Below are 21,737 nucleotides of genomic sequence, written 5' to 3'. Positions count from 1 at the left end.
TCACATATTGCAGTTAGGATTTATGTCTGAGCAGTGGTTAAGCCCGAAATCCTGACACTCAATATAGCTTATCAGTTTTACATTTATAAAACGTATTTGTGTACGTTTAATCATTTGAATGTTTCCCAGCTGCATGTTGATGCCAAAAGATGCAACTACTGGCCTGCGTGTGGCACTTTGCACCTTAGCTACCGCATTAAGCGAATGTGTATATCTGACTCCTGGAATATTAGCAGTTAATATACATATTGGACCTAGGAATTTCCATATTTACCCCAAGGTCAGTCTCTATTTACTGGGCAAGAATAGGAGTACCCAGAGAGAACATGGGGCCTGATGTAGCAAAGGTTTTTACCCATTCTGTGTCTATGGGAAAAAGTGTTCGTACATATGGTCCATGGTGTATTGTTGGTCAGCTCCTCAGAGAAGCTTAGATGATGGATGCTGCAGTAAGACGCTACGTGTCAGTCTAATGGAAACTCCCTCTGCTGTGGTGGCACTGTGGTGTCAAAGAGGGCAGCTGAACTAGTGGGCGGCTTCTCTTCATCATTCATTTATCTCTGCCGTGGATATTTTAGCTGTATGCTCTGCTTAGTTCTGTTATGAAAGCAATTTATACCATTCTTTTTCCTTATATGAAATTGTGCTATTTAAAAAGACGCAGATTCCGATTTAAATTTACATAGCAATCTGAACTATGGGAAATGTTTGACTGCAAAAAGTCAAACCTTATGGTTGATCACCGAGCGCAATTGTTGTTAAGGGGCTCATATTGTCAAATTATGAAGGGGAAATGCGAAGTCTACTTCTGAGAATATGGCCTTTGCATTTACTTGCACGGTGATCGAACTTCCTGTCACCGCTTTGGAACATCATTGTATTGCAAAGGGCGGGTGTCTTTATTACCTCTAATTCAATCATTAGTACTTATTTTCCCAACTCCAGGAAGTAGATATGGGCCCCCGCAGCCCCCTCGTTGGGGGGGGCGGCGTTGGGGCTCCGGGGGGGCCCACAGTACCCTGGTCTGAGTGCTCCTGACTGACTCCAGAGTGGGGCTGATAGAGCGTTCCTCCCTAATAATTTACCTGTATTTGGACGCTCTTTAGGCCGATGAATCTTTTGGCTAAGTGGGACTCTCTTCGCCCGAGATCAGTCAATTTAATGTAATCAATAATCAATAACGAACGTAAGCAATGCCCTGATCAATATAACACTTCACAATTAATCCAGAAAAACATTTCGGCGAACTATGACCTTTCGGCCATAAATAACCACACCAGTTTATTCAAAGTTAATGAATTTATTTCCCTATATTAACAAAGCTAGCACAATATAAATGTGTCTCAGCACCAAATGATATATGTAAATGAACATTAATAGCTGTCCATAACGACGAAACAGATGCAATCTATGCAGCATTTGAATAACAAGGCATTCGATAATAGCAACGCAAATCACTAAAACTATGATCTGTAATGAGCTAATTGCATACATTGGTCAGCATAACAAGGTCTCAAATTGCATCGTGCAACAAAAGGAATCCTCATCTAACCTCAAATTAGCATCGGCATGTGGGACTTCATGCAAAACAATTTAGCAACATTAATTTAGAAAACTCCTAACTAGGGATCTTATCAAAAATCAGCAGTTGGTTACCTAAAAGAAACACAATGCAATTGTACAATTTCTTTTCATATTTACCAATTTCAATCAGCATTCAAGGAAGTCTTCGTCTCACAGGTACCGTTTCTCGATCAGCATGGGACGGGGCAAAAGGGCAGGGGTGGACGGGGCAGTTGCCTCACGGCGGCAAGATAAAACTACTACTTCATGCAAAGGGATCAAAGTTAAAGTTAAAGTCTCTAGGGCGAGAATTTCTTAAAGTCTCTTTCTCTCGATTAGAGAAAACATCAGAGTCTTTTTCAAAAATGGCGTCGCAACAAGGTGGGCCATAATAGCTGCAATGTCCTGCAAAATGGCGGGTATCGGGCTGGTAATGGCTGCAATGGCAAATAAATGGCAAATAATAATGGCGGCCTTCTTCTTGTGCACCTGGTTTAAATAGACAACAGTTCAAATCCAGTAGGGTCTTCCATTGGAGGGTTCATAGGTTGGCTTCAAATTATCCAATCAAAAACAACAGTTCTCAAGCTTTTACTTAAGCATACATTATCCTTGGAGACGGGTACGCAAGTTGCAACATTTTAAACCAATTAACTCACTTTCAGAGCTTCCATTGTCCGCACCTGCAGATTGACCTTGGAGCAAAGAGAAAAAATGCCAGGCTGGCACGAAACCTTAAGATAAGCATGTGAACGATCTCAGTGGAAAAGTACAGCTTCAAGCAGAAATACACGTTTATTAGCACATTTGAAAAATACGAGCATCTAAATCGTGAGACCAGGCAACTAGGCCGAAGCCTCCGCTAAAGTTATGCTAAGCTAAACATTTCAAACAAGCAAATCGTAGCACACGTTTATGATTATGTCGGATTAATACAATTCTAATACACCACGTTATATAAAGCACGCTTATAAATGTTAGCAAACTACTCTGAGGGCACATTTTGTCCCCGTACAATCTTTATTAGTTCGGTTAAAGTCACACATGATTATTTCACACTACGTTTATGCGTCAATAAATGTAAAACCTTCATTTCTGCGTCATCAATCCCTCCTCTGATGACTACTTGTCATCACACAAAACTATTCCCACAAATTTTATTCCATTAAAATTCTGTCAGTTCTCTTTTCCTTTTAGTTCCCCTAGTTCTTGCTTTATATTCTTCTGCCATTCTTTTCATCATTTTCTCCTCCTTCCTTCTCTTAATCCTTGCCATAATCATTATTATTCCCCTTTTTATTCCCCAAATTCCAAATATACAAATCAGTACTATTAATATTCCCTGTATTATTTTTAGTAATATTCCATTCCAAATGCCACCAAGCCAATTCCCCACTGAAGCAAGTCCTTTTCCAACCTTCTCCCACACTCCTGGTTCTTTCAATTCCTTCAAATCTGCACTCTCTTTTGTTAGATTAGCAAGCATAGTTTTAATTTTCACACTGTTATCTGGAATATACGTACAACAGTGGCGCGCACCAAGCATTTTGCAAACGCCGCCATCCTTTGCTAAAAGAATGTCTAAGGCAAGCCTATTTTGAAGAGTCATAGCTCTTTCCGCTGCAAGTTCAGCATCTATCAGGATTATAGCACCTGAAAACTTTGTCAACATGTTATCCACTATAGTAGACAACTTTCTTATTTTGATGGAATTCAACACAACTCCCAATGAAGGAATCATGGCTCCAAATATATCTCCTACCACAGCAGCTGCGGTCTCTCTTTTCTGGATACGATGGGATCCAGATGTCTTTGGAATCATCGATAAGTCATCCAGTTGATAAACCTTTGGGAACACTATACCCAAATAACATCTCCCCCACCATCCCTTTGGAAGACGATAATAGGCATTATACCCACAAATGTAATATACACCTGGTATGACAGGGTCAAGTCCGTTCATCATGAATGTCCATTTGGCCTTAAAGATAAACGTATGTTTACACTCACTCGCTCCTACGAAAATGTTGTCATAATAGGATTCACCTCGATATATACAAAATTTCCCTACATGCCAAGCATCTAAAGCTATTCTCCCTTGTGTTTTTATTGCGGCAAAATCATAATGATCTACTGAAGTCCTCTTACTTAGCTCCTTTTCTAATTTCGCATTCATTTGTGCCCTTCTATCATCTGTGCGATCTAAAAAGCTTATTTCTACTGCAGAGAGCGAGCAGGTAAGGTTTTCCCTATGAGCGTGAGCCGTTTCAAAAGGTTGCATTGGCTCGAAAAATTCCCTCATTATTTTAGCATCCCAATCTTTAGCAATCTGGCTTAGCTGCACTATTATAGGAATATATGCAAAGGTAACATCATAATTCGAGTAAAAATACTGTATGTTAGTTTGACCATAAAATCTAGACATTACTATACTACATGTAATCCCGTATGTAAGAGGCATGTGGTGATAAGTCACCCCTTCCTTTACTGATGTCGGTATCTGTGTACACACATAACAATCTTTCGCATCCATAGTCTCAACATATTCTGTTAGCAAGCGATAGAAAACATTATACGAAAGTTCCTTCTTATCATGCAAGTGTCTCTCATCTAATTCCAGTCTTTTCAATGCGGTTAGTTCAGTGACAGTAACAGGAGCAAAAGTAGAGGCATCAATTCTCTCATTCTCACCCTTTCCACGTGTAGCAAGCACTATTCCCATTATTATTAGTACACATGTAATTATCAAGCCTATACACGCATATTTACAATATTTCACTCTACTGTTTTGTGTAGCCATGATCTGTATAGAATCAGAGAGCTAGAAGCACCTATAAAGAAACTATTTAGCAATTCAGTTACAAAGCTGAACGAGCGCAATGTTCACCCAGTTTTCTTCAAGAGGCCAGTCACTTATCGGTTAGCAGCATTTGTCTCAATTCGGCAATAACTCAGTCTTTATCAGTTCAGCAAGTGTCTTATCCGGTTTAGCAATGTCTCAGCTGGTTGTGTCACGTTAAATTGTAGCAAGCAATGTCATTTATCACCCTTTCAATCAACACTGTCCATAAAACTTTTCTTTTCTATTGGTATCTCTTCTTCTTCGTTCTCGAGGCTTAGAGATACAAATTCGTCAGTCCAATTGTCATTGACTACATATGCCCATTCTGGACCGGAATATCTCCTGTTTGGTATCCTTTTCCTTTTCAATTTTGCTTCTCTTTTCGATTCTGCCTCACTGGTACTTTCCTCTTTGGCCAAGTCTTTTCCTTCACTTGAGGTTGGTACCACGACAGACACTTCCTTTCTTTTCTCTTTCACTTTTGGCCTTTTTCCGTCGTTCAAATTTTCTTTAGTTCTTAGTTTTATTGGTGATATACTTAGTCTCCTCTTTGCACCGTGTCCATTTGATGGACCTGCGATCTTTTCTGTGGAAGCTTGAACTGTTTCGTTCTGTTCTGCCTTGTCCCCTCCTTCTGGGGAATCAATCACGTTCTCTTTTTCTTTTTCTGTATCGTCTGCTTCTGGGAAAGCCCTCCTCTGATCAGGCTCTCCTGCTTTTTCACCTTTTTCGAGCCCTTCGTCACCGTTACTTTCGTCAGGCTCTTTATCACTTTCAGCTGCTTCAGGTTCTTTGTCACCTTCAGCTGCTTCAGGCTCTTTGCTACCCTCAGCTGCTTCAGGCTCTTTGTCACCTTCAGCTGCTTCGTCGCTATCTGAGGTTTCTCCTTGGTCTTCCCCAAGTGAGTCTGTTGCTTCGTCCTCAGAGAATGTTTCCCTCTCTTCTGTTCCTGCCTGTTCGCTTTCCGTTCCGTTTTGCTCTGTCTCAGCACTCAGCACTGTTTTATCAGGCACTGGCAGTTTCAGCGCTTCAACTTCCTCATCTGTGGGACACAACACTTTCTTTGTGTGACTGGCGTGAATCCAGTTGGGAACTCCCGCACACTTCACAGCAGTAGTTGTCGTCAGGATCACTTGGAAAGGGCCTTTCCAACGGGGTTCCAGACACAACTTCCTCACGTGCTTCTTTACCACGACCCAGTCACCTGCTTTCAGTGTGTGTCCTGGACCTTGGACCGGTGGCAAGGTGGTTGCTTCCACCTGGTGAGAGAAAGAGCGAACCACGTCAGCCAGACCCTTGCAGTAGTCTAACACCATATCATCTGTAATATTCAAAAGCGCGTTTGCGGGAACTGCAGGAAGTCTCATGGCCCTGCCCATGAGAATTTCGTGCGGGGACAATACAGTCTTTCTGTCAGGGGTGTTTCTCATTGACATTAACACCAAAGGCAATGCGTCAGGCCATTTCAAATTTGTCGATGCACATATTTTCGCCATTCTTGATTTCAGTGTACCATTCATCTGCTCCACCAGTCCTGATGCTTCAGGGCGATAGCTACAATGCAGTTTTTGCTCAATGTTCAGTGCTTCGCAAAGTAACTTTATCACCTCGTTATTGAAGTGACTTCCCCTATCTGATTCTAAAGAGATCGGGAATCCGAAACGTGGTATCAACTCTCTCAACAATAGCTTTGCAACTGTAAGGCTGTCATTTCTACGTGTGGGGTATGCCTCAATCCAGTGACTAAAAATGCACACAATCACCAACACATACTTTAGACCTCCATGCACAGGCATCTCAATGAAGTCCATCTGCATCCTACTAAATGGGCCACTGGCCCTGCCAATGTGGCTCGCGTTCACAACTGTTCCCTTTCCTGGGTTCATCTGCTGGCAAGTGACACATCGATGGCAAACTGCTTCTGCAGCTTGACGAAATCTGGGGTTAAACCAATCAGTTTTGAACAATCTTATCATGGCATCTCTCCCTAGGTGAGCTTGCCCATGATAGAACCGCGCAAGCTGTGATAAGAGACTATTTGGCAAAACAAATTTTCCCTCATTTGAAACCCATAACTCGTCTGGTCTCTTTATACATTGTGATTTAATCCAGGAATCTCTTTCATCCTCCCTGACGTTATTCTGTAATGCTTTTAATTCATCTATTGTATCTACAACCTTCAAGGCAAATGCTTCAGCTGGTTCGAGTTCTGGTTCGCTTATCGAATTCCATTAATCTCTGAGTAATATACAGTTCAAGGCACAAAATCTTGCGACTTGATCCGCATATGCATTTCCCAGAGAAACATAATCCTGTCCTTTTGTATGAGCACTACACTTTACCACTGCAACTTCGGCTGGCATTTGAATGGCGTGTAACAATTCCCTTATTATCTCCCCGTTTTTCACTGGGGATCCTGAAGAAGTCAGGAAACCTCTCTGTGACCATAGTTGTCCAAAGTCGTGCACAATCCCAAACCCGTACTGACTATCAGTGTAAATGGTGACTTTCATCAATGCAGACAGTTGACATGCTCTTGTAAGGGCTACAAGTTCTGCTACTTGTGCAGAATAGACTCCTTGAAGCCAGGACGCTTCCAAGACACCTGTTACAGTACATACAGCATATCCTGCTTTCAAAATTCCCATCCCATCTCTTAGACATGAACCATCAACGAAAACAATTTGGTCATTTTCATCAAGCTTAGTATCCTTAATGTCAGGTCGAGGTTTTGTGCAAAATTCAGTCACCTGAAGGCAGTCATGCTCGACGTCTTCAGCGTTCTCAATTTCAGCATTTTCTCCAGGAAGCAAGGTTGCTGGATTCAACGTAGTGCACCTTTTCAGCTGCACATTCGGTGAGCCCAGAATTATCGTTTCATACCTTGTGACTCTTGCTCCAGTCATGTGTTGCGTTCGGGAGCGGGTCAAAAGTACCTCAACTGAGTGAGGGACCATGACTGTTACTGGGTGTCCCATCACTATTCCTTCACTCTGAGTGAGGCTGATACCAACTGCTGCTACAGTGCGCAAACACCCTGGGAGTGCTGCTGCAACCGGATCCAAAGTAGCTGAAAAATACGCTACTGGTCTGTTTATGCCACCATGGGCTTGAGTCAAGACAGACAAAGAACATGCATCACGTTCATGACAAAACAATGTGAAAGGCTTTGTGTAATCAGGCATACCTAAAGCTGGAGCCCTGCACATGCATTCTTTCAATTCGATAAAAGCATCCATCTCATCTCCTTTCAACTCAATTTGATCCAAGGCATCCTTCTGGGTCAGCTTCAGTAAAGGCTTTGCTAGAGTTGAGAAGTTGGGAATCCACTGGCGACAGTAGCCCACCATTCCCAAAAACTTCCTCACCTCCCTCCTTGTCTTTGGTGGACTCATTTGAAGTACACTTGTTATTCTTTCCTTCATTATTCTCCGTGACCCTTTCTCTATCTGGTGACCCAAGTATTTCACTTTCTTCTGACAGAACTGCAATTTGGAAGGAGATACCTTATGTCCATTCCTTCCCAAATGGTTCAACAGAGCAATGGTATCGGCTGTGCAGCCACTTTCTGTCTTTGATGCAATCAGTAAGTCATCAATGTGCTGTACTAGGGTTTACTCGAATGGCAATTCTAATGCTTCCAAATCTTTCTTTAGAATCTGATTGAAGATTGACGGTGACTCAGAAAACCCTTGAGGAATTCGACACCAACTGTACACTCTGTCTAAGAATTTGAAACAAAAGAGAAATTGGCTGTCCTCATGAAGAGGCACCGAAAAGAATGCTTGTGACAAGTCGATGACTGAGAACCACTCGGCATCGCAAGGGACTTGAAACATTATCACAGCTGGATTTGGTACGACAGGGCAACACTTGACTATGATGTCATTTATTTTCCTCAAGTCCTGCACAATTCGGACCTTTCCACTTGGCTTTATTAGTCCCATGATTGGTGAATTACATGGACTGCTTAACACTTCTTTCAGTACTCCCTGTTTTACAAATTCGTCAATGAGTTGGGCAACTTTCATGAGGGTGTCCTGTGCCATGTGGTATTGTGGGGTCTGGGGAAAGGTTGCATTGGGCTTTACAGTCACTTTCACTGGTTCCACTCCTTTCATCAATCCCACCTCTTTCCCTGTCATATCCCACACTTCCTTTCCGACTGTTTCCCGTAATTCAGCTGGAATATCTTCTTCAGTTATCATCGGGAAAAGACGAATCAGAGGATACTCTTCATCAACAGTTTCCATCTCATCCCCCTCTACACTGTCCTCTTCTTCCCCATCACTGCTCGTCTGAATTTTAATTCCCTCGTTCGAACACATAATCGAACATCCCAACTTGCACAATAAGTCTCTCCCTAACAGTGCTATCGGGCTTGAATCGCATACCACAAATTTATGTAACCCTTGATAGTTACCAATGCTGACTGGTACCGGATCTGTTATTGGGTTCGTCAGGTGCCTGTTTGCTACTCCCACCACTTGAACTGTTCTCCCTGAGAGTGGCAAATTTGGTACTTCAATGCTCTTAACAGTTGAACGTGTTGCTCCTGTGTCAACCAAGAATAAAACACGATGACCCATTACTCTTCCCTCCACGTACGGACCCTTTTGATCAACTTCCAAGGATGCTGCAAGCACACAATCTCCTTCCTCTCCTGAACTTTCACTCTCCCACACATTGTTTATTCCACTCTCACTGTGTAATGGGAACTGTTGTACGGTGCCATTTGTATTCATTACCTGACCCGAGACCTGTGGAGGAACCATCACTTGCTGCTGACTCATTGGTGCCAAAGGTATTTGCATTTGCTGATTAGGTACCATGGGAAACTGCTGTTGCATTGGCTGCACTTGCGTCATCTGCATACGGGGCATCTGCATCTGCTGCGGCTGCATAGGTTGTAATCCCTGCAACTGATTTATGGTCTGAAAATTTGGGTTTGGACCTCTCATTTTCGGTCCCCTCATTGTCTGAAATGCATTGACATCATTGTTTTGCTGACCAACACCTGCACCTTCCTGCACCACCATCGGGCACTCGCGTTTCCAATGACCGACAATTCCGCACACGTGACATGGCATCACCTTTTTCAATGCCTGCACACCATTCGGAGTCACAACAGTGTTCAAATCCGGACCATTATTCCCAAAACCTCCTCTGCCTCTGCCTCTCGCCTGTGGCTGACACATCATATTTCCCTGCAACTGCGGCTGCGGTTGCGGTACCTGCTGTTGGAACCCTTGCAACCCTTGCAAACCTTGCAGACCTGTCTGAGCTGCTTTAAGTTGCATCATCATCACTTTCTCCTTCAACCTTTTCTGTTTCACTTCAATTTCGTCGCTGCAGTATTTCGCATAATTCAACACCTCATCAATAGGTTTCGATTGCCAACAAATCAAATGCGACTTTATCATCTGACTTATCTCTGGTCTCAGCCCTTCCACAAATCTGAACACGAAATGAAGCATGTCCTTCGCCTCTATTGTTTCTGTGCCGCTGTAGTTCTTGAACGCCTTCAACAACCTCTCATAGTAACTATGAATCGACTCTTTAGCCTCTTGGGCAGTTCGATCGATCTTCTGCCAATCCACATTTTTCGCGGCAACCTTCGTCTTCAAATGCTCAATCACCTTATAGTACAGGCTCATCACCATAGGTGATGGTGCACCCGTATCCCTGTCTCTCTCTGGTTCACTTGTCGGCCAACCTACAGCCCTTTTGCAATCTTCCCACAAATCTGCCGGAACCACAATCTCAAAGAGAGTATTCAGGTCTTCCCAGAGACATTTTGCAAGCTTCACAAACCTGTCAGTCTGTTGATACCATTCAATCGGTTTCTCTCTCAGTTTGGGAAAATCATCCGTAAAAGACTGAATGTCGCTTCTGTGCCATGGTACATGTATTAATTTTCCCCCTGCTGTCTCCCTCATTGGTAACATGGTTACTGCATCACTACTCTGCGGTCTTTTCTCGTTGTGCTCTGAGACACTGTCTTTCCTCTTTTCCTTTCTCTTTACCCACCTGCTTTCCCATTTGTCTAAGCACCTCCACACTTGTGCACTCTGCAACAATTCTCTAATGCCTGCTGACCTCATGTGTTCAAAATCTGTGGTCCCGAAATCCAACCTATAGCTCCTGCTCAAGTGTTTTGTCTTGTCTATATCAACCCCGTTTTTGTCAGCTATTTCCTGCAAGCTTTTATGTACCTTGTTCACTTCTCTCGTAATCCTGGGACATAGATATCTCAGCTCTTCTTCCGAGTAGGACTCTAACCTATTCACACCCATAGTCCCTTCCACCAATTCTTGTGCTTCCATGTTCAACCTGACCCTATTCAGATAGTCTTCTCCCTTCCCACTGGCTGAGCTTTGTGTGGAATTCAGACTGTTGAACCACTGTGTCAGCTGTTGCGCATTCAACCCCATAAGTGTAGCATTCACATCGACTGCCATTGATGGTTGCGGCAACTTTTCAGTGTTCGATGATAGCGGTATCACCAGTGGGGGACTCGACCTCACCAGTGTTGACTGAGCACATATGGGACTAAACTCCATCAAGGACCCAGATCCAGTTGGCTGAGCCGCTATCGGAGTTATCCCTGGAGTGTTTTCTATGCACCTCCTTTCTGTCCCATTCTGCAGCATTGATCCTTGACTGCTCATACCTGAATTTGGCTGCATGTACAAAGGTACCGGTGGACCTACAGTAATGGGTAGGGATATCGCATCTGGGTTCTGTCCATTTCCCATGTTCTGAGACATGTTCATTCCCACACTATGGGTCATCATTGCCGGCATGCCCATCTGACTCGCCGTCATCTGAGCATGTGCGTTTCCCCCCTGCATCTGCTTTTGAGGCATCAAAAACTGGGTTGATTCGGCTTGTGCCAATGTCGGGTTGTGACCATTCTGTACTCCCCTTACGGTTGGATCTAGAATCATTCCTGCACTGTTGTCACTGCTGTAGTACCCTGGGATCTGCGGCTGATAATTTTCTGCTGGTTTCAACATGGGCACATCTGGATATATTCTCCTAACCTGCGGTATCTGCGGGGTGAACAGTAAACTCGGGTCCTTGGATCCCGATGGCGTTTCTGAATTCGGAGTTTCATTATTCTGTACCGGTGCCGGAGGGGCAGAACTGGTACTCGGACCTTGTCCATTCTCTGCATAAGGTGGTGGACGGTCGTTCAGCAATTGCATGATTAACTCCTCATCCTCTAACTCCTCTTCTCTTCTCAACTTTTCCTCGTCCTCTCTATCCTTGGAACACCTCCTGTTTGTCTTACAGGTAGCTTTCTTTCCTGTCTCCTCTTCTTCCTTAGTAATTGCGGGAAACTATTTTATCCCCTGCAATACATCTGACCTCCACACCTTCTGTGCATTATCCCACCTAGCATCCGCTAGTGTCTTTTCTACCTTTCTCATCCTGGTCTCGAACTTATTTTGCTGTTGCTGTCTAGCCATTAGTTCCCAAATCGCTAGAGCCTCAAACTGTGCTGGCCTTGGAGGTACCTTCATGTCGTACATCGCGAATCTCAAATTCTCTAGGATCCTTATATTGAATGTCCCATGGATCGGGAATGTTACGCTCCCATGTTTCTCTGTCAGCTTGTGCCATTGCTTCAGCCAAAGGCACGGAGCTACCCCCTTTTCCTCCATTACAATGTAAGCTAGTGTGCCTTCGGGTGGCGTTTCCTCTCCTACGCTCGCTTTAATGTAAGACTCCCCCTTCATCGCACTCCTTAATGCTTTAAAACATTTCATTTTCTCGTCTTTTATTTCACAAAGTTTGTAATCAATAGGTGACTTTAATTCCCGGAATACTCTTCGCTTGCCTTTCCCCTTCCGATCGAGCCCCACGGACTGCGTCCAATCCGTGCGCGACCCTTCTCTCCAATCAACCTATCCCAGCGCGGCTCCTAGTGACATCACACTCACACACACTGCGGCTGACAAAGCCTCGCGGCTAATCCTCCTTCACTCAGCTCCTCTCGTAACAACTTCTGGCATGTATCGCGAGCTACCAAAAAATTATAATAAAACAGATCTGTCGGTTTACTACAGGAAGGGTAACACAATCGCTTCAGGACCTTAGGGATTTTTCACTAGCCTCGGCAGTTATTCCATCTTTCTCGGTCCCCACGTTCGCAAGCAAATCTGACCCGCAGACCGCTCTCAACTTGTCAATGATCTATTCTAGTGCACTTAGACTTTTGTCAAAGCCCGAAGTCGAAGTTTCTTTCACTCCCTTAACACACGTACCGACTCGTTGACCACGCCCGGTCAACCTACTAAACCGACCAGACCACAACATAAAACAACATACTCCGGAGTCTCTTGACCTCGCAGGGCCCGTCTCAACAACAACAACCACGTGGACCTTTTTATGCACGAAGCGCCACATGCACATGAAGTTCGACGACTTCCCTACTCTCACACTCGGAGTCGCACCTCCGCTATTTCTATGAAGTTCGACGACTTCCCTACTTCTACACTCGGAGTCGCACCTCCGCTATTCTCTAAAATCCTCGCAACCTTTTCACACAATCTGCGGCAATAAGCTGTGCAAGCGCAAAACCCTAACTTCACTCATACCATCACTAGTACCGCCAACGCCGATCTCACACCTCCATTCTCTCCATTCGCAAGCTCCGAGATCCCGGGAAAGTCGCGGTGGACTTAGCCCATCATCATTCTGTCAATCTATTTTACACTAGAAAAATCTAATTCAACTTCTCGAGTGGGATCTCAAAAGTCGAAACCGTTAATTCAACACCATGTACTTTAACGGTACGGAGTCCCAAAAGGCGAAACCGTCCTCTGCTACCATCTACTGATAGAGCGTTCCTCCCTAATAATTTACCTGTATTTGGACGCTCTTTAGGCCGATGAATCTTTTGGCTAAGTGGGACTCTCTTCGCCCGAGATCAGTCAATTTAATGTAATCAATAATCAATAACGAACGTAAGCAATGCCCTGATCAACATAACACTTCACAATTAATCCAGAAAAACATTTCGGCGAACTATGACCTTTCGGCCATAAATAACCACACCAGTTTATTCAACGTTAATGAATTTATTTCCCTATATTAACAAAGCTAGCACAATATAAATGTGTCTCAGCACCAAATGATATATGTAAATGAACATTAATAGCTGTCCATAACGACGAAACAGATGCAATCTATGCAGCATTTGAATAACAAGGCATTCGATAATAGCAACGCAAATCACTAAAACTATGATCTGTAATGAGCTAATTGCATACATTGGTCAGCATAACAAGGTCTCAAATTGCATCGTGCAACAAAAGGAATCCTCATCTAACCTCAAATTAGCATCGGCATGTGGGACTTCATGCAAAACAATTTAGCAACATTAATTTAGAAAACTCCTAACTAGGGATCTTATCAAAAATCAGCAGTTGGTTACCTAAAAGAAACACAATGCAATTGTACAATTTCTTTTCATATTTACCAATTTCAATCAGCATTCAAGGAAGTCTTCGTCTCACAGGTACCGTTTCTCGATCAGCATGGGACGGGGCAAAAGGGCAGGGGTGGACGGGGCAGTTGCCTCACGGCGGCAGGATAAAACTACTACTTCATGCAAAGGGATCAAAGTTAAAGTTAAAGTCTCTAGGGCGAGAATTTCTTAAAGTCTCTTTCTCTCGATTAGAGAAAACATCAGAGTCTTTTTCAAAAATAGCGTCGCAACAAGGTGGGCCATAATAGCTGCAATGTCCTGCAAAATGGCGGGTATCGGGCTGGTAATGGCTGCAATGGCAAATAAATGGCAAATAATAATGGCGGCCTTCTTCTTGTGCACCTGGTTTAAATAGACAACAGTTCAAATCCAGTAGGGTCTTCCATTGGAGGGTTCATAGGTTGGCTTCAAATTATCCAATCAAAAACAACAGTTCTCAAGCTTTTACTTAAGCATACATTATCCTTGGAGACGGGTACGCAAGTTGCAACATTTTATACCAATTAACTCACTTTCAGAGCTTCCATTGTCCGCACCTGCAGATTGACCTTGGAGCAAAGAGAAAAAATGCCAGGCTGGCACGAAACCTTAAGATAAGCATGTGAACGATCTCAGTGGAAAAGTACAGCTTCAAGCAGAAATACACGTTTATTAGCACATTTGAAAAATACGAGCATCTAAATCGTGAGACCAGGCAACTAGGCCGAAGCCTCCGCTAAAGTTATGCTAAGCTAAACATTTCAAACAAGCAAATCGTAGCACACGTTTATGATTATGTCGGATTAATACAATTCTAATACACCACGTTATATAAAGCACGCTTATAAATGTTAGCAAACTACTCTGAGGGCACATTTTGTCCTCGTACAATCTTTATTAGTTCGGTTAAAGTCACACATGATTATTTCACACTACGTTTATGCGTCAATAAATGTAAAACCTTCATTTCTGCGTCATCAGGGCCCATCAATGTACTTTGCAAGGGGGGGCTCGATTTTTGTTACGGCACTGAATAGATTCACTAGCATTTGAACCCTGCAAGTGGCACTCAGATCTCAGAAGCAGGGATTATATCTATCTATCTATCTATCTATCTATCTATCTATCTATCTATCTATCTATCTATCTATCTATCTATCTATCAATCATTAACGTATTCTTTCGTACATACTGTATACATTACAATCACTCGTGTTTTTTAACTCTTCCTGATACTACGCAATGAGCTCAAATAAATAACTTATCTTTAAAATAATAATTGTGTGTGTGTATAAGAAATAGATGCCTCTTTACCACTGCCTCTGGTTTATTCTTCCTCAATACTGCAGTTTGCCAGATTATGAAAATGAGATCTCAGTCTTCGATTACTACGTGGACGAGTCGGGAGAATGGGACACCTGGCAGTCTCGCCTGCCGGAAGTGACGTACATCGGGAACACAGACATCCTGGGAGAGGTGTTTGTCAACACTCTAGACACCGTAAGTAGGACATACCTGTTCCTCGGATGTGCCCAGTTGTCCGACGGAATAGTTTCTTTGGGAGCAAATGACGTGTATCAAGCAACGTAAAAGTGATCAAAGTTTTTGTAGGTGATACATTTTTTTCTTAGCAAAAATTTGGTTTATTTCCGAAGGATAAATTAAACAGCCCATTATAGCTGGAAGATCGGAAGCATTCTGCCTTTGACTCTAAACAAACTAAAAGAAATGAGGCGAGAAGGAAATGCTGAAAAATCTTAGGAATTAAAGAAAAAAAAAGAAAATATTTAAAGCAAGTGGAGATCCGCTACATGCAAGAGCTGTTTTCCTGGTGTATCTAAATTTAATAATTGATTGATAAACCCAATTAATAGATGGAGGATGTGCTCGTTTCTTTAACAGAAAAACATAAATATTTAAAAATATTTCGAACAGCGTGGAAGGGATTATTTAATCTTTGTCGTGAAAATGTTGTCTTTGCTATGAATGCCTATTAACCCCTTAGCTGCTGGGCCTCCCCGCGCTGCCCCAGTGCTTAGCCCTTTTTTGGCTATTTGGGGTAGTTCGCACGTAGGCCTTCATAACATTTTGTCCACATAAGCTAACGAAGCCAAATTTGCACCTTTTTTTCCAACATCCTAGGGATTCTAAAGTTACCCAGAGTTTGTGGGTTCCCCTAGAGGAGACCAAGAAATTAGCCAAAATACAGTGAAAAAGTCATGTTTTTTTCCCAAAAAATTGGAAAAAGGGCTGCCAAAGAAGGCTTGTGGTTTTTTCCCTGAAAACGGCATAAACAAAGCACTTGCGGTGCTAAAGTCACCATCGTCTTAGCTTTCAGGAACAGGCAGAATTGAATCAGAAAACCACATTTTTCAACTCAATTTTGGCATTTTACTGGGACATGCCCCATTTTTACTATTTTTTGTGCTTTCAGCCTCCTTCCAGTTAGTGACAGAAATGGGTGTGAAGCCAATGCTGGCTCCCGGAAAACTAAACGTTTCTGAAAAGTAGAAAAAATTCTGATTTCAGCAAGGGTTCATTTGTGTAGATCCTACAAGGTTTTCCTACGAAAAACAATAGCTGAAATAAAGAATATTGAAATTAAGGTGAAAAAAACAGCTATTTTTCTCCATGTTTTACTCTGTAACTTTTTCCTGCGATATCAGATTTTTTAAAGCAATATATCGTTACGTCTGCTGGACTGTTCTGGTTGCGGGGATATATAAGGCTTGTAGGTTCATCAAGAACCCTACGTCCCCAGAGCCAATGAATGAGCTGCACCTTGCAATGGGTTTTCATTCTATACCGGTATACAGCAATTCGTTTGGTGAAATATAAAGAGTGAAAAATAGGTATCAAGGAAACCTTTGTATTTACAAAATGGGCACAAGATAAGGTGTTGAGAAGCAGTGGTTATTTGCACATCTCTGAATTCCGGGGTGCCCATACTAGCATGTCAATTACAGGGCATTTCTCAAATAGACGCCTTTTTTGCACACCATCTTACATTTGGATGGAACAAATGTAGAGAAAGACAAGGGGCAATAACACTTCTTTTGATATTCTTTGTTCCCCCAAGTCTCCCGATAAAAATGGTACCTCACTTGTGTGGGTAGGCCTAGTGCCCGTGACAGGAAATGCCCCAAAACACAACGTGGACACATCACATTTTCCCAAAGAAAACAGCTGTTTTTTGCAAAGTGCCTAGCTGTGGATTTTGCCTCTAGCTCAGCCGGCACCTAGGTGCATTTATGAAAACTAGATACCTAGGGGAATCCAAGATGGGGTGACTTGTGGGGCTCCCAATAGGTTCTGTTACCCAGAATCTTTTGCAAACCTCAATATTTGGCAAAAAAACACCTTTTCCTCACATTTCGGTAATAGAATGTTCTGGAATCTGAGAGGAGCCACATCTTGCCCCCACCTAAAAGCTGTGGTAGCCCCGCCTTCCAGAGCTGCCTATACTACTTTCCCTTTCTTCCAGCTTGGATTGGCAGCATCTCTCCTCCCTCCCGTTCTGCTGCATGTCCTCCGTCTCCATCCCTTCTCTCTCGTTTTTCTTCTCTTTTACACACATCCCTCTCAGTTGTGTTTTTTTTTTTTTTTTTTTTTTTAGTCCTCATTTACATAAAGGAGAGGTAGGATCGCAGGTATACAGAATCAGAGACTTTATTTACCACAGCTACCAAGCTGCAGTTTTCCAATGCCTGGTCTGTTTTCTCTTACAACAAACAACAGGAGCGAACTCTTGTGCCCCTGGTACATTTCCTTTTATAAGTTCCTTTCTTTTTGTAATTATTGGACCCAAATTTGATATTTCATTGTGCTCTCACAGGTCAGTGTGCACAGTCTTATACCATTGTGCCCATAGTTCCCACATCTCAACCCTCTAACTGGAAAGGCAACTACGATCCAAACAGTTTATTTGTTGAGTAGAAATTATCCAGTTTGTATATAGTGGGGGTACGGAGGACACCCATTTCAAACATATCTCTGTTTGTGCAAGAATAATAATACGAATAATAGTGATGCATGCTTTCTCCGTAACTTGAGTAAAAACTCAGTGCCATCTAGCTACCCAATAATCACCAGTGCAAGACTTACCTCTATTTCTTTTCCAAACATTTCTGTTAGGGCCTTACCCACTTCTTGCCAGAACATCTTGATTGCGAGACACTGCCAGAACATATGGACATCATCTGCCTTCTCCATACCACCTCTCAGGCAAACCTTCGTTTCCTGACCTCCTAGGCTTGATAACTTCTTAGGTGTTCAATACTCCCTGTGCACTGTAAATAGATGGCTTTTCCTGAGAGTTGCTGATTTTACAGAAGACCATAAAATAAACATCAATACTTGCCATAAATTTGTCAACTCAAGCGTCAGCAGGTCGCTCTTCCATATTTCATCTGGCAAGGTAAAGTCTCTGCTCTCGCTTTCCATTAACATCATATACCATTTAGGGAGTTCTCTTCTTTGAGGGGGATTTTCTTGTATTTTTTTCTTCCCAATCCCTATTGCCTATTCCGTCTTTGCCCAATCCATGTGCTCAGCTCGCCAGCTGTAAAAAATTTAAAATAGACAGTCTATTGCTTGTGATCACGGACAAATAGTCCCAAGAAATTAGGGAGTTCTCCACAATCACTTGGCCACACTTATTGATGCCCGCATTGATTAACAGACCTGCTAACTTATCTTGCAGACACTCCGGTGTTCCTGGTGAATTCCATATTGGTGTGAGGTCACTGCAATAGGGCATCCCCATAATCCGTCTAACATGAAATCAAAGCTTACCGGCTGCAACCAAGATCCCAGCGTGACCTTTTTAAAAATAATTTGGGTGGCCAAATTTGATAAGGAAGAGGCAGATCTGTAATTAGAGCTTGAAATAGACGAGTAAAAGACAGACCACTGGATAGCAGAATCCTTACATTTTTTAGTTTGAAAGCCCAGCAGTACAGCCGGAAATCTGGGGCTGCTATACTTCCTTCTGTTATCCTCCTGTGTAGTTTCCTCCAGGCAATTCTTACCCCCTTAAATGACCAAATGAAACTCCCGATAAAAATGGCACCTCACTTGTGTGTGTAGGCTTAGTGCCCGTGAAAGTAATAGATCACACAATGGTCAATGCTGGTCCTTACATGAGGGCAACTGTTGACCCTGGGGTGATCCATTCCTGACCAGGCACTGGGTACAGGCACTCAAGTGGGGTAGTGTTTTTATCAGGACAGGTGGGGAAACACTGGGTGGTAGGAATTTTGTGTATCCCAGCATATCCTGTAGTTTGTGCAACAGAAATGCAAGAAAAAATAGAGTTTTTATTCAACATTTCAGCTTTGCAGGGTATTCTGGGTAAGAAAACTTTGGGGAATCCACACAGTCACACCTCTGTGGACTCCCCCGGATGTCTTGTTTCCAGAAATGTCTGGGTTTGGTTTGTTTCCCTATATGGCCGCCAAGCCCAGGACCAAAAACCCAGGTGCCTGCCTTACAAAACCAGTTTGTTTTCTGATAGATAATTTTGATGTCTCCACAGTATGATTTGGGCGGTGGAATTTGGGTCTGAAATAAATTGGGGAGCTCCCAAGAAAGCACTCTCTCTGTGCTTGCCCCGCATGCACCTGCTCTCTAGGTTGGGCTAACCAGCTATTGTCCCTCTGCACAGACTGTGCTTGCGAAGGGACAGCAGGACTGTCCTCATCACCTCCCTCATATTCACTGGAAGAGGAGTTATCGAATGGGACTCCGACTGAAAAATCACTCCCAGAGTCTACGCCGTTGCCCTATCCCTCAGATGCTGTCTCAGTATCTGCTGTTTCAGTCTCTGATCCTACGTCAGAGCTGTCCTCTATAACCCGAGTTAGGGCTTGAGCAGCAGTCATCAAATGAGATGCCATCTCTGCTACTGGCTAAATTGTCGCTTTAAAACACTAGCCTATGTAGACAGTCACAAAATTGCTGGTGGGTGATACCTGCAACAGTAGAGGTCACCTTACCTTCGCTTCTTCCCCAAATCAGCATGTTCTCTCAAGACACTCAAAAAACAAAAATGACACACTATAACTTCACCTTGTCACATACCAATCGTCACAGTCTTTAGCGCCTCTAGCGCCCAGTCCAACAATCATTATTGGTGCTCCCACTCCCATGACCTCCTCCTCGGATCCCTCACTACCACCTAGCAAAAGTACCCTTCATCTCTTCATAGTCCCCCGCACATACATTTCATTTGTATTATTATAGCACAGGTAATGGCTGGCTTTACTAATCCAATCAGCTATTCACGTATAATACAGTTTTGATCCTTTCAGTAGGCACATAAACCTTCTGCGCTACTTAATGGCATCAAAACTGCCACTAAACAAAAGTCAGATCCTTTTCTAGCAGAAACATAATCACAAGACTTACTTGACTTTTTTTATTGCTGCCTCAAAGCTACAGTTGAAACGCGTCAGTTGAAGTACGTGCATTGCTTTGAAGACGCAAGCTGCAACTGCAAGAGAACTGGTGGCGAATAAATATATATTATATATATATATATAGAGAGAGAGAGAGAGAGAGAGAGAGATAGAGAGATCTATCTATAGACATATCTATATATAGATATATCTATCTATATAGATAGATATATCTATATATAGCTATATCTACATGATAGTGGCCAACACCCGCACCCAACAGGTTAATGTTGGCATGCAGTCTTCCCAAGCAACAGTTGTTTTTAGACAGATGTCTTCAAACTTTGGGGCATTAATTGATCCTAGGAGGGGCGTCAGGCTATGGCCAAGAGAATCATCATGATGATAACAGTGCTTTGATCAGAATAGTATGTTTGGCATTTATGTGTTTGATTGCAGTTTTAAAAGGGCTAACGTAACTTAACTACAATGTCTAAATATTTTTTGACATATTCAGATATTGCCAATTTAATAGAATAATTGTGAAAACTTCTAGGTAATTCAGTGGTTTTTTTTAACTAGGGAGTTGCAACATTAAAAAGTTTGAAGACCACTGTTTTCAGAGGACATGCATAATTTAGTCCCATTGTTTGTTAATTTCTTGTAAGGCTTTTATCTTGAAGCGCCTCAGAGAGAGACAATTACACAGTAAATCGGATTTGTGCAATACTGTTCTGAAAGGCTTTTCTGTGTTGGAAATCAATGCTTGTTGATGTCATCTCAACCCCAGGGAAGTTGCAGCATATATACAATTTACTTCTCACAAAATAATGATCACAATAATTCCCAAACCCTTGCTAATAGGTGGAGTTGAAAAATTCATATTTGGAGTAGGTCACAATCTGAACTATCTCATTAATATTCATGAGGTAGGTTGCAACTGCAGCCCACAGCCCACACCAATGAGAGGATATCACTTGCATGTTGGCCTTCTGGGTCCAGCAGACCACCATGTCTTTGGTTGTCTTTCAGTCAAGTAACCTTTTTTTTCTTTTTTTTTAAGAAAATGCAGCCTCAAAGAAAAAGGGGGCTGAGTTTAAAAAAATTGTTTTGTTTGTTTGAGATTTGGCAGTATTCCACTGAACCATTGGCTACTTTTCAAGAAAAAAAAATTAAATCTCAAAGGTGAAGGGACCCCTCCCCCCCAAAAGTGGTCTAAGTGAGACCACTTGTCCTTTACAAATATTTCACTGGTTACAAATGTATAGGAATCACTATTTGCGAGGGACACCTACAACACGCCCCTTCTAAAAAAAGTTACTTACACCTAAAATGTGTTTAATACAACGCAAAAAAACATTTCTGTGGTCTTAAACCCCAAATTAAAGCATTTGTCACTGCTTTATTCATCTGGCCATTGGAGTAAATCAACACTGAGCTCTAGGAGACAAGTTGT

At 42.6% G+C, this 21,737-nt stretch overlaps 1 protein-coding gene across 1 annotated transcript in view; it reads left to right on the top strand.

The window, feature by feature from the left end:
• LOC138296482 (uncharacterized) overlaps positions 1-21,737 on the top strand; it is a 1,064,486-nt gene that overhangs the window by 686,854 nt on the left and 355,895 nt on the right. Inside the window, exon 58 of the mRNA XM_069235627.1 lies at positions 15,233-15,383. Within this exon, the coding sequence (XP_069091728.1) occupies positions 15,233-15,383 (151 nt within the window). The remainder of the gene's footprint in view (positions 1-15,232; positions 15,384-21,737) is intronic.

The sequence above is a fragment of the Pleurodeles waltl genome, chromosome 5, assembly GCF_031143425.1.
Source record: "Pleurodeles waltl isolate 20211129_DDA chromosome 5, aPleWal1.hap1.20221129, whole genome shotgun sequence".
In the NCBI taxonomy this organism is placed as follows: domain Eukaryota; kingdom Metazoa; phylum Chordata; class Amphibia; order Caudata; family Salamandridae; genus Pleurodeles; species Pleurodeles waltl.
The sequence above is the reverse complement of the archived record's forward strand: the minus strand, read 5'-3'. Positions and strand labels throughout refer to the sequence as shown.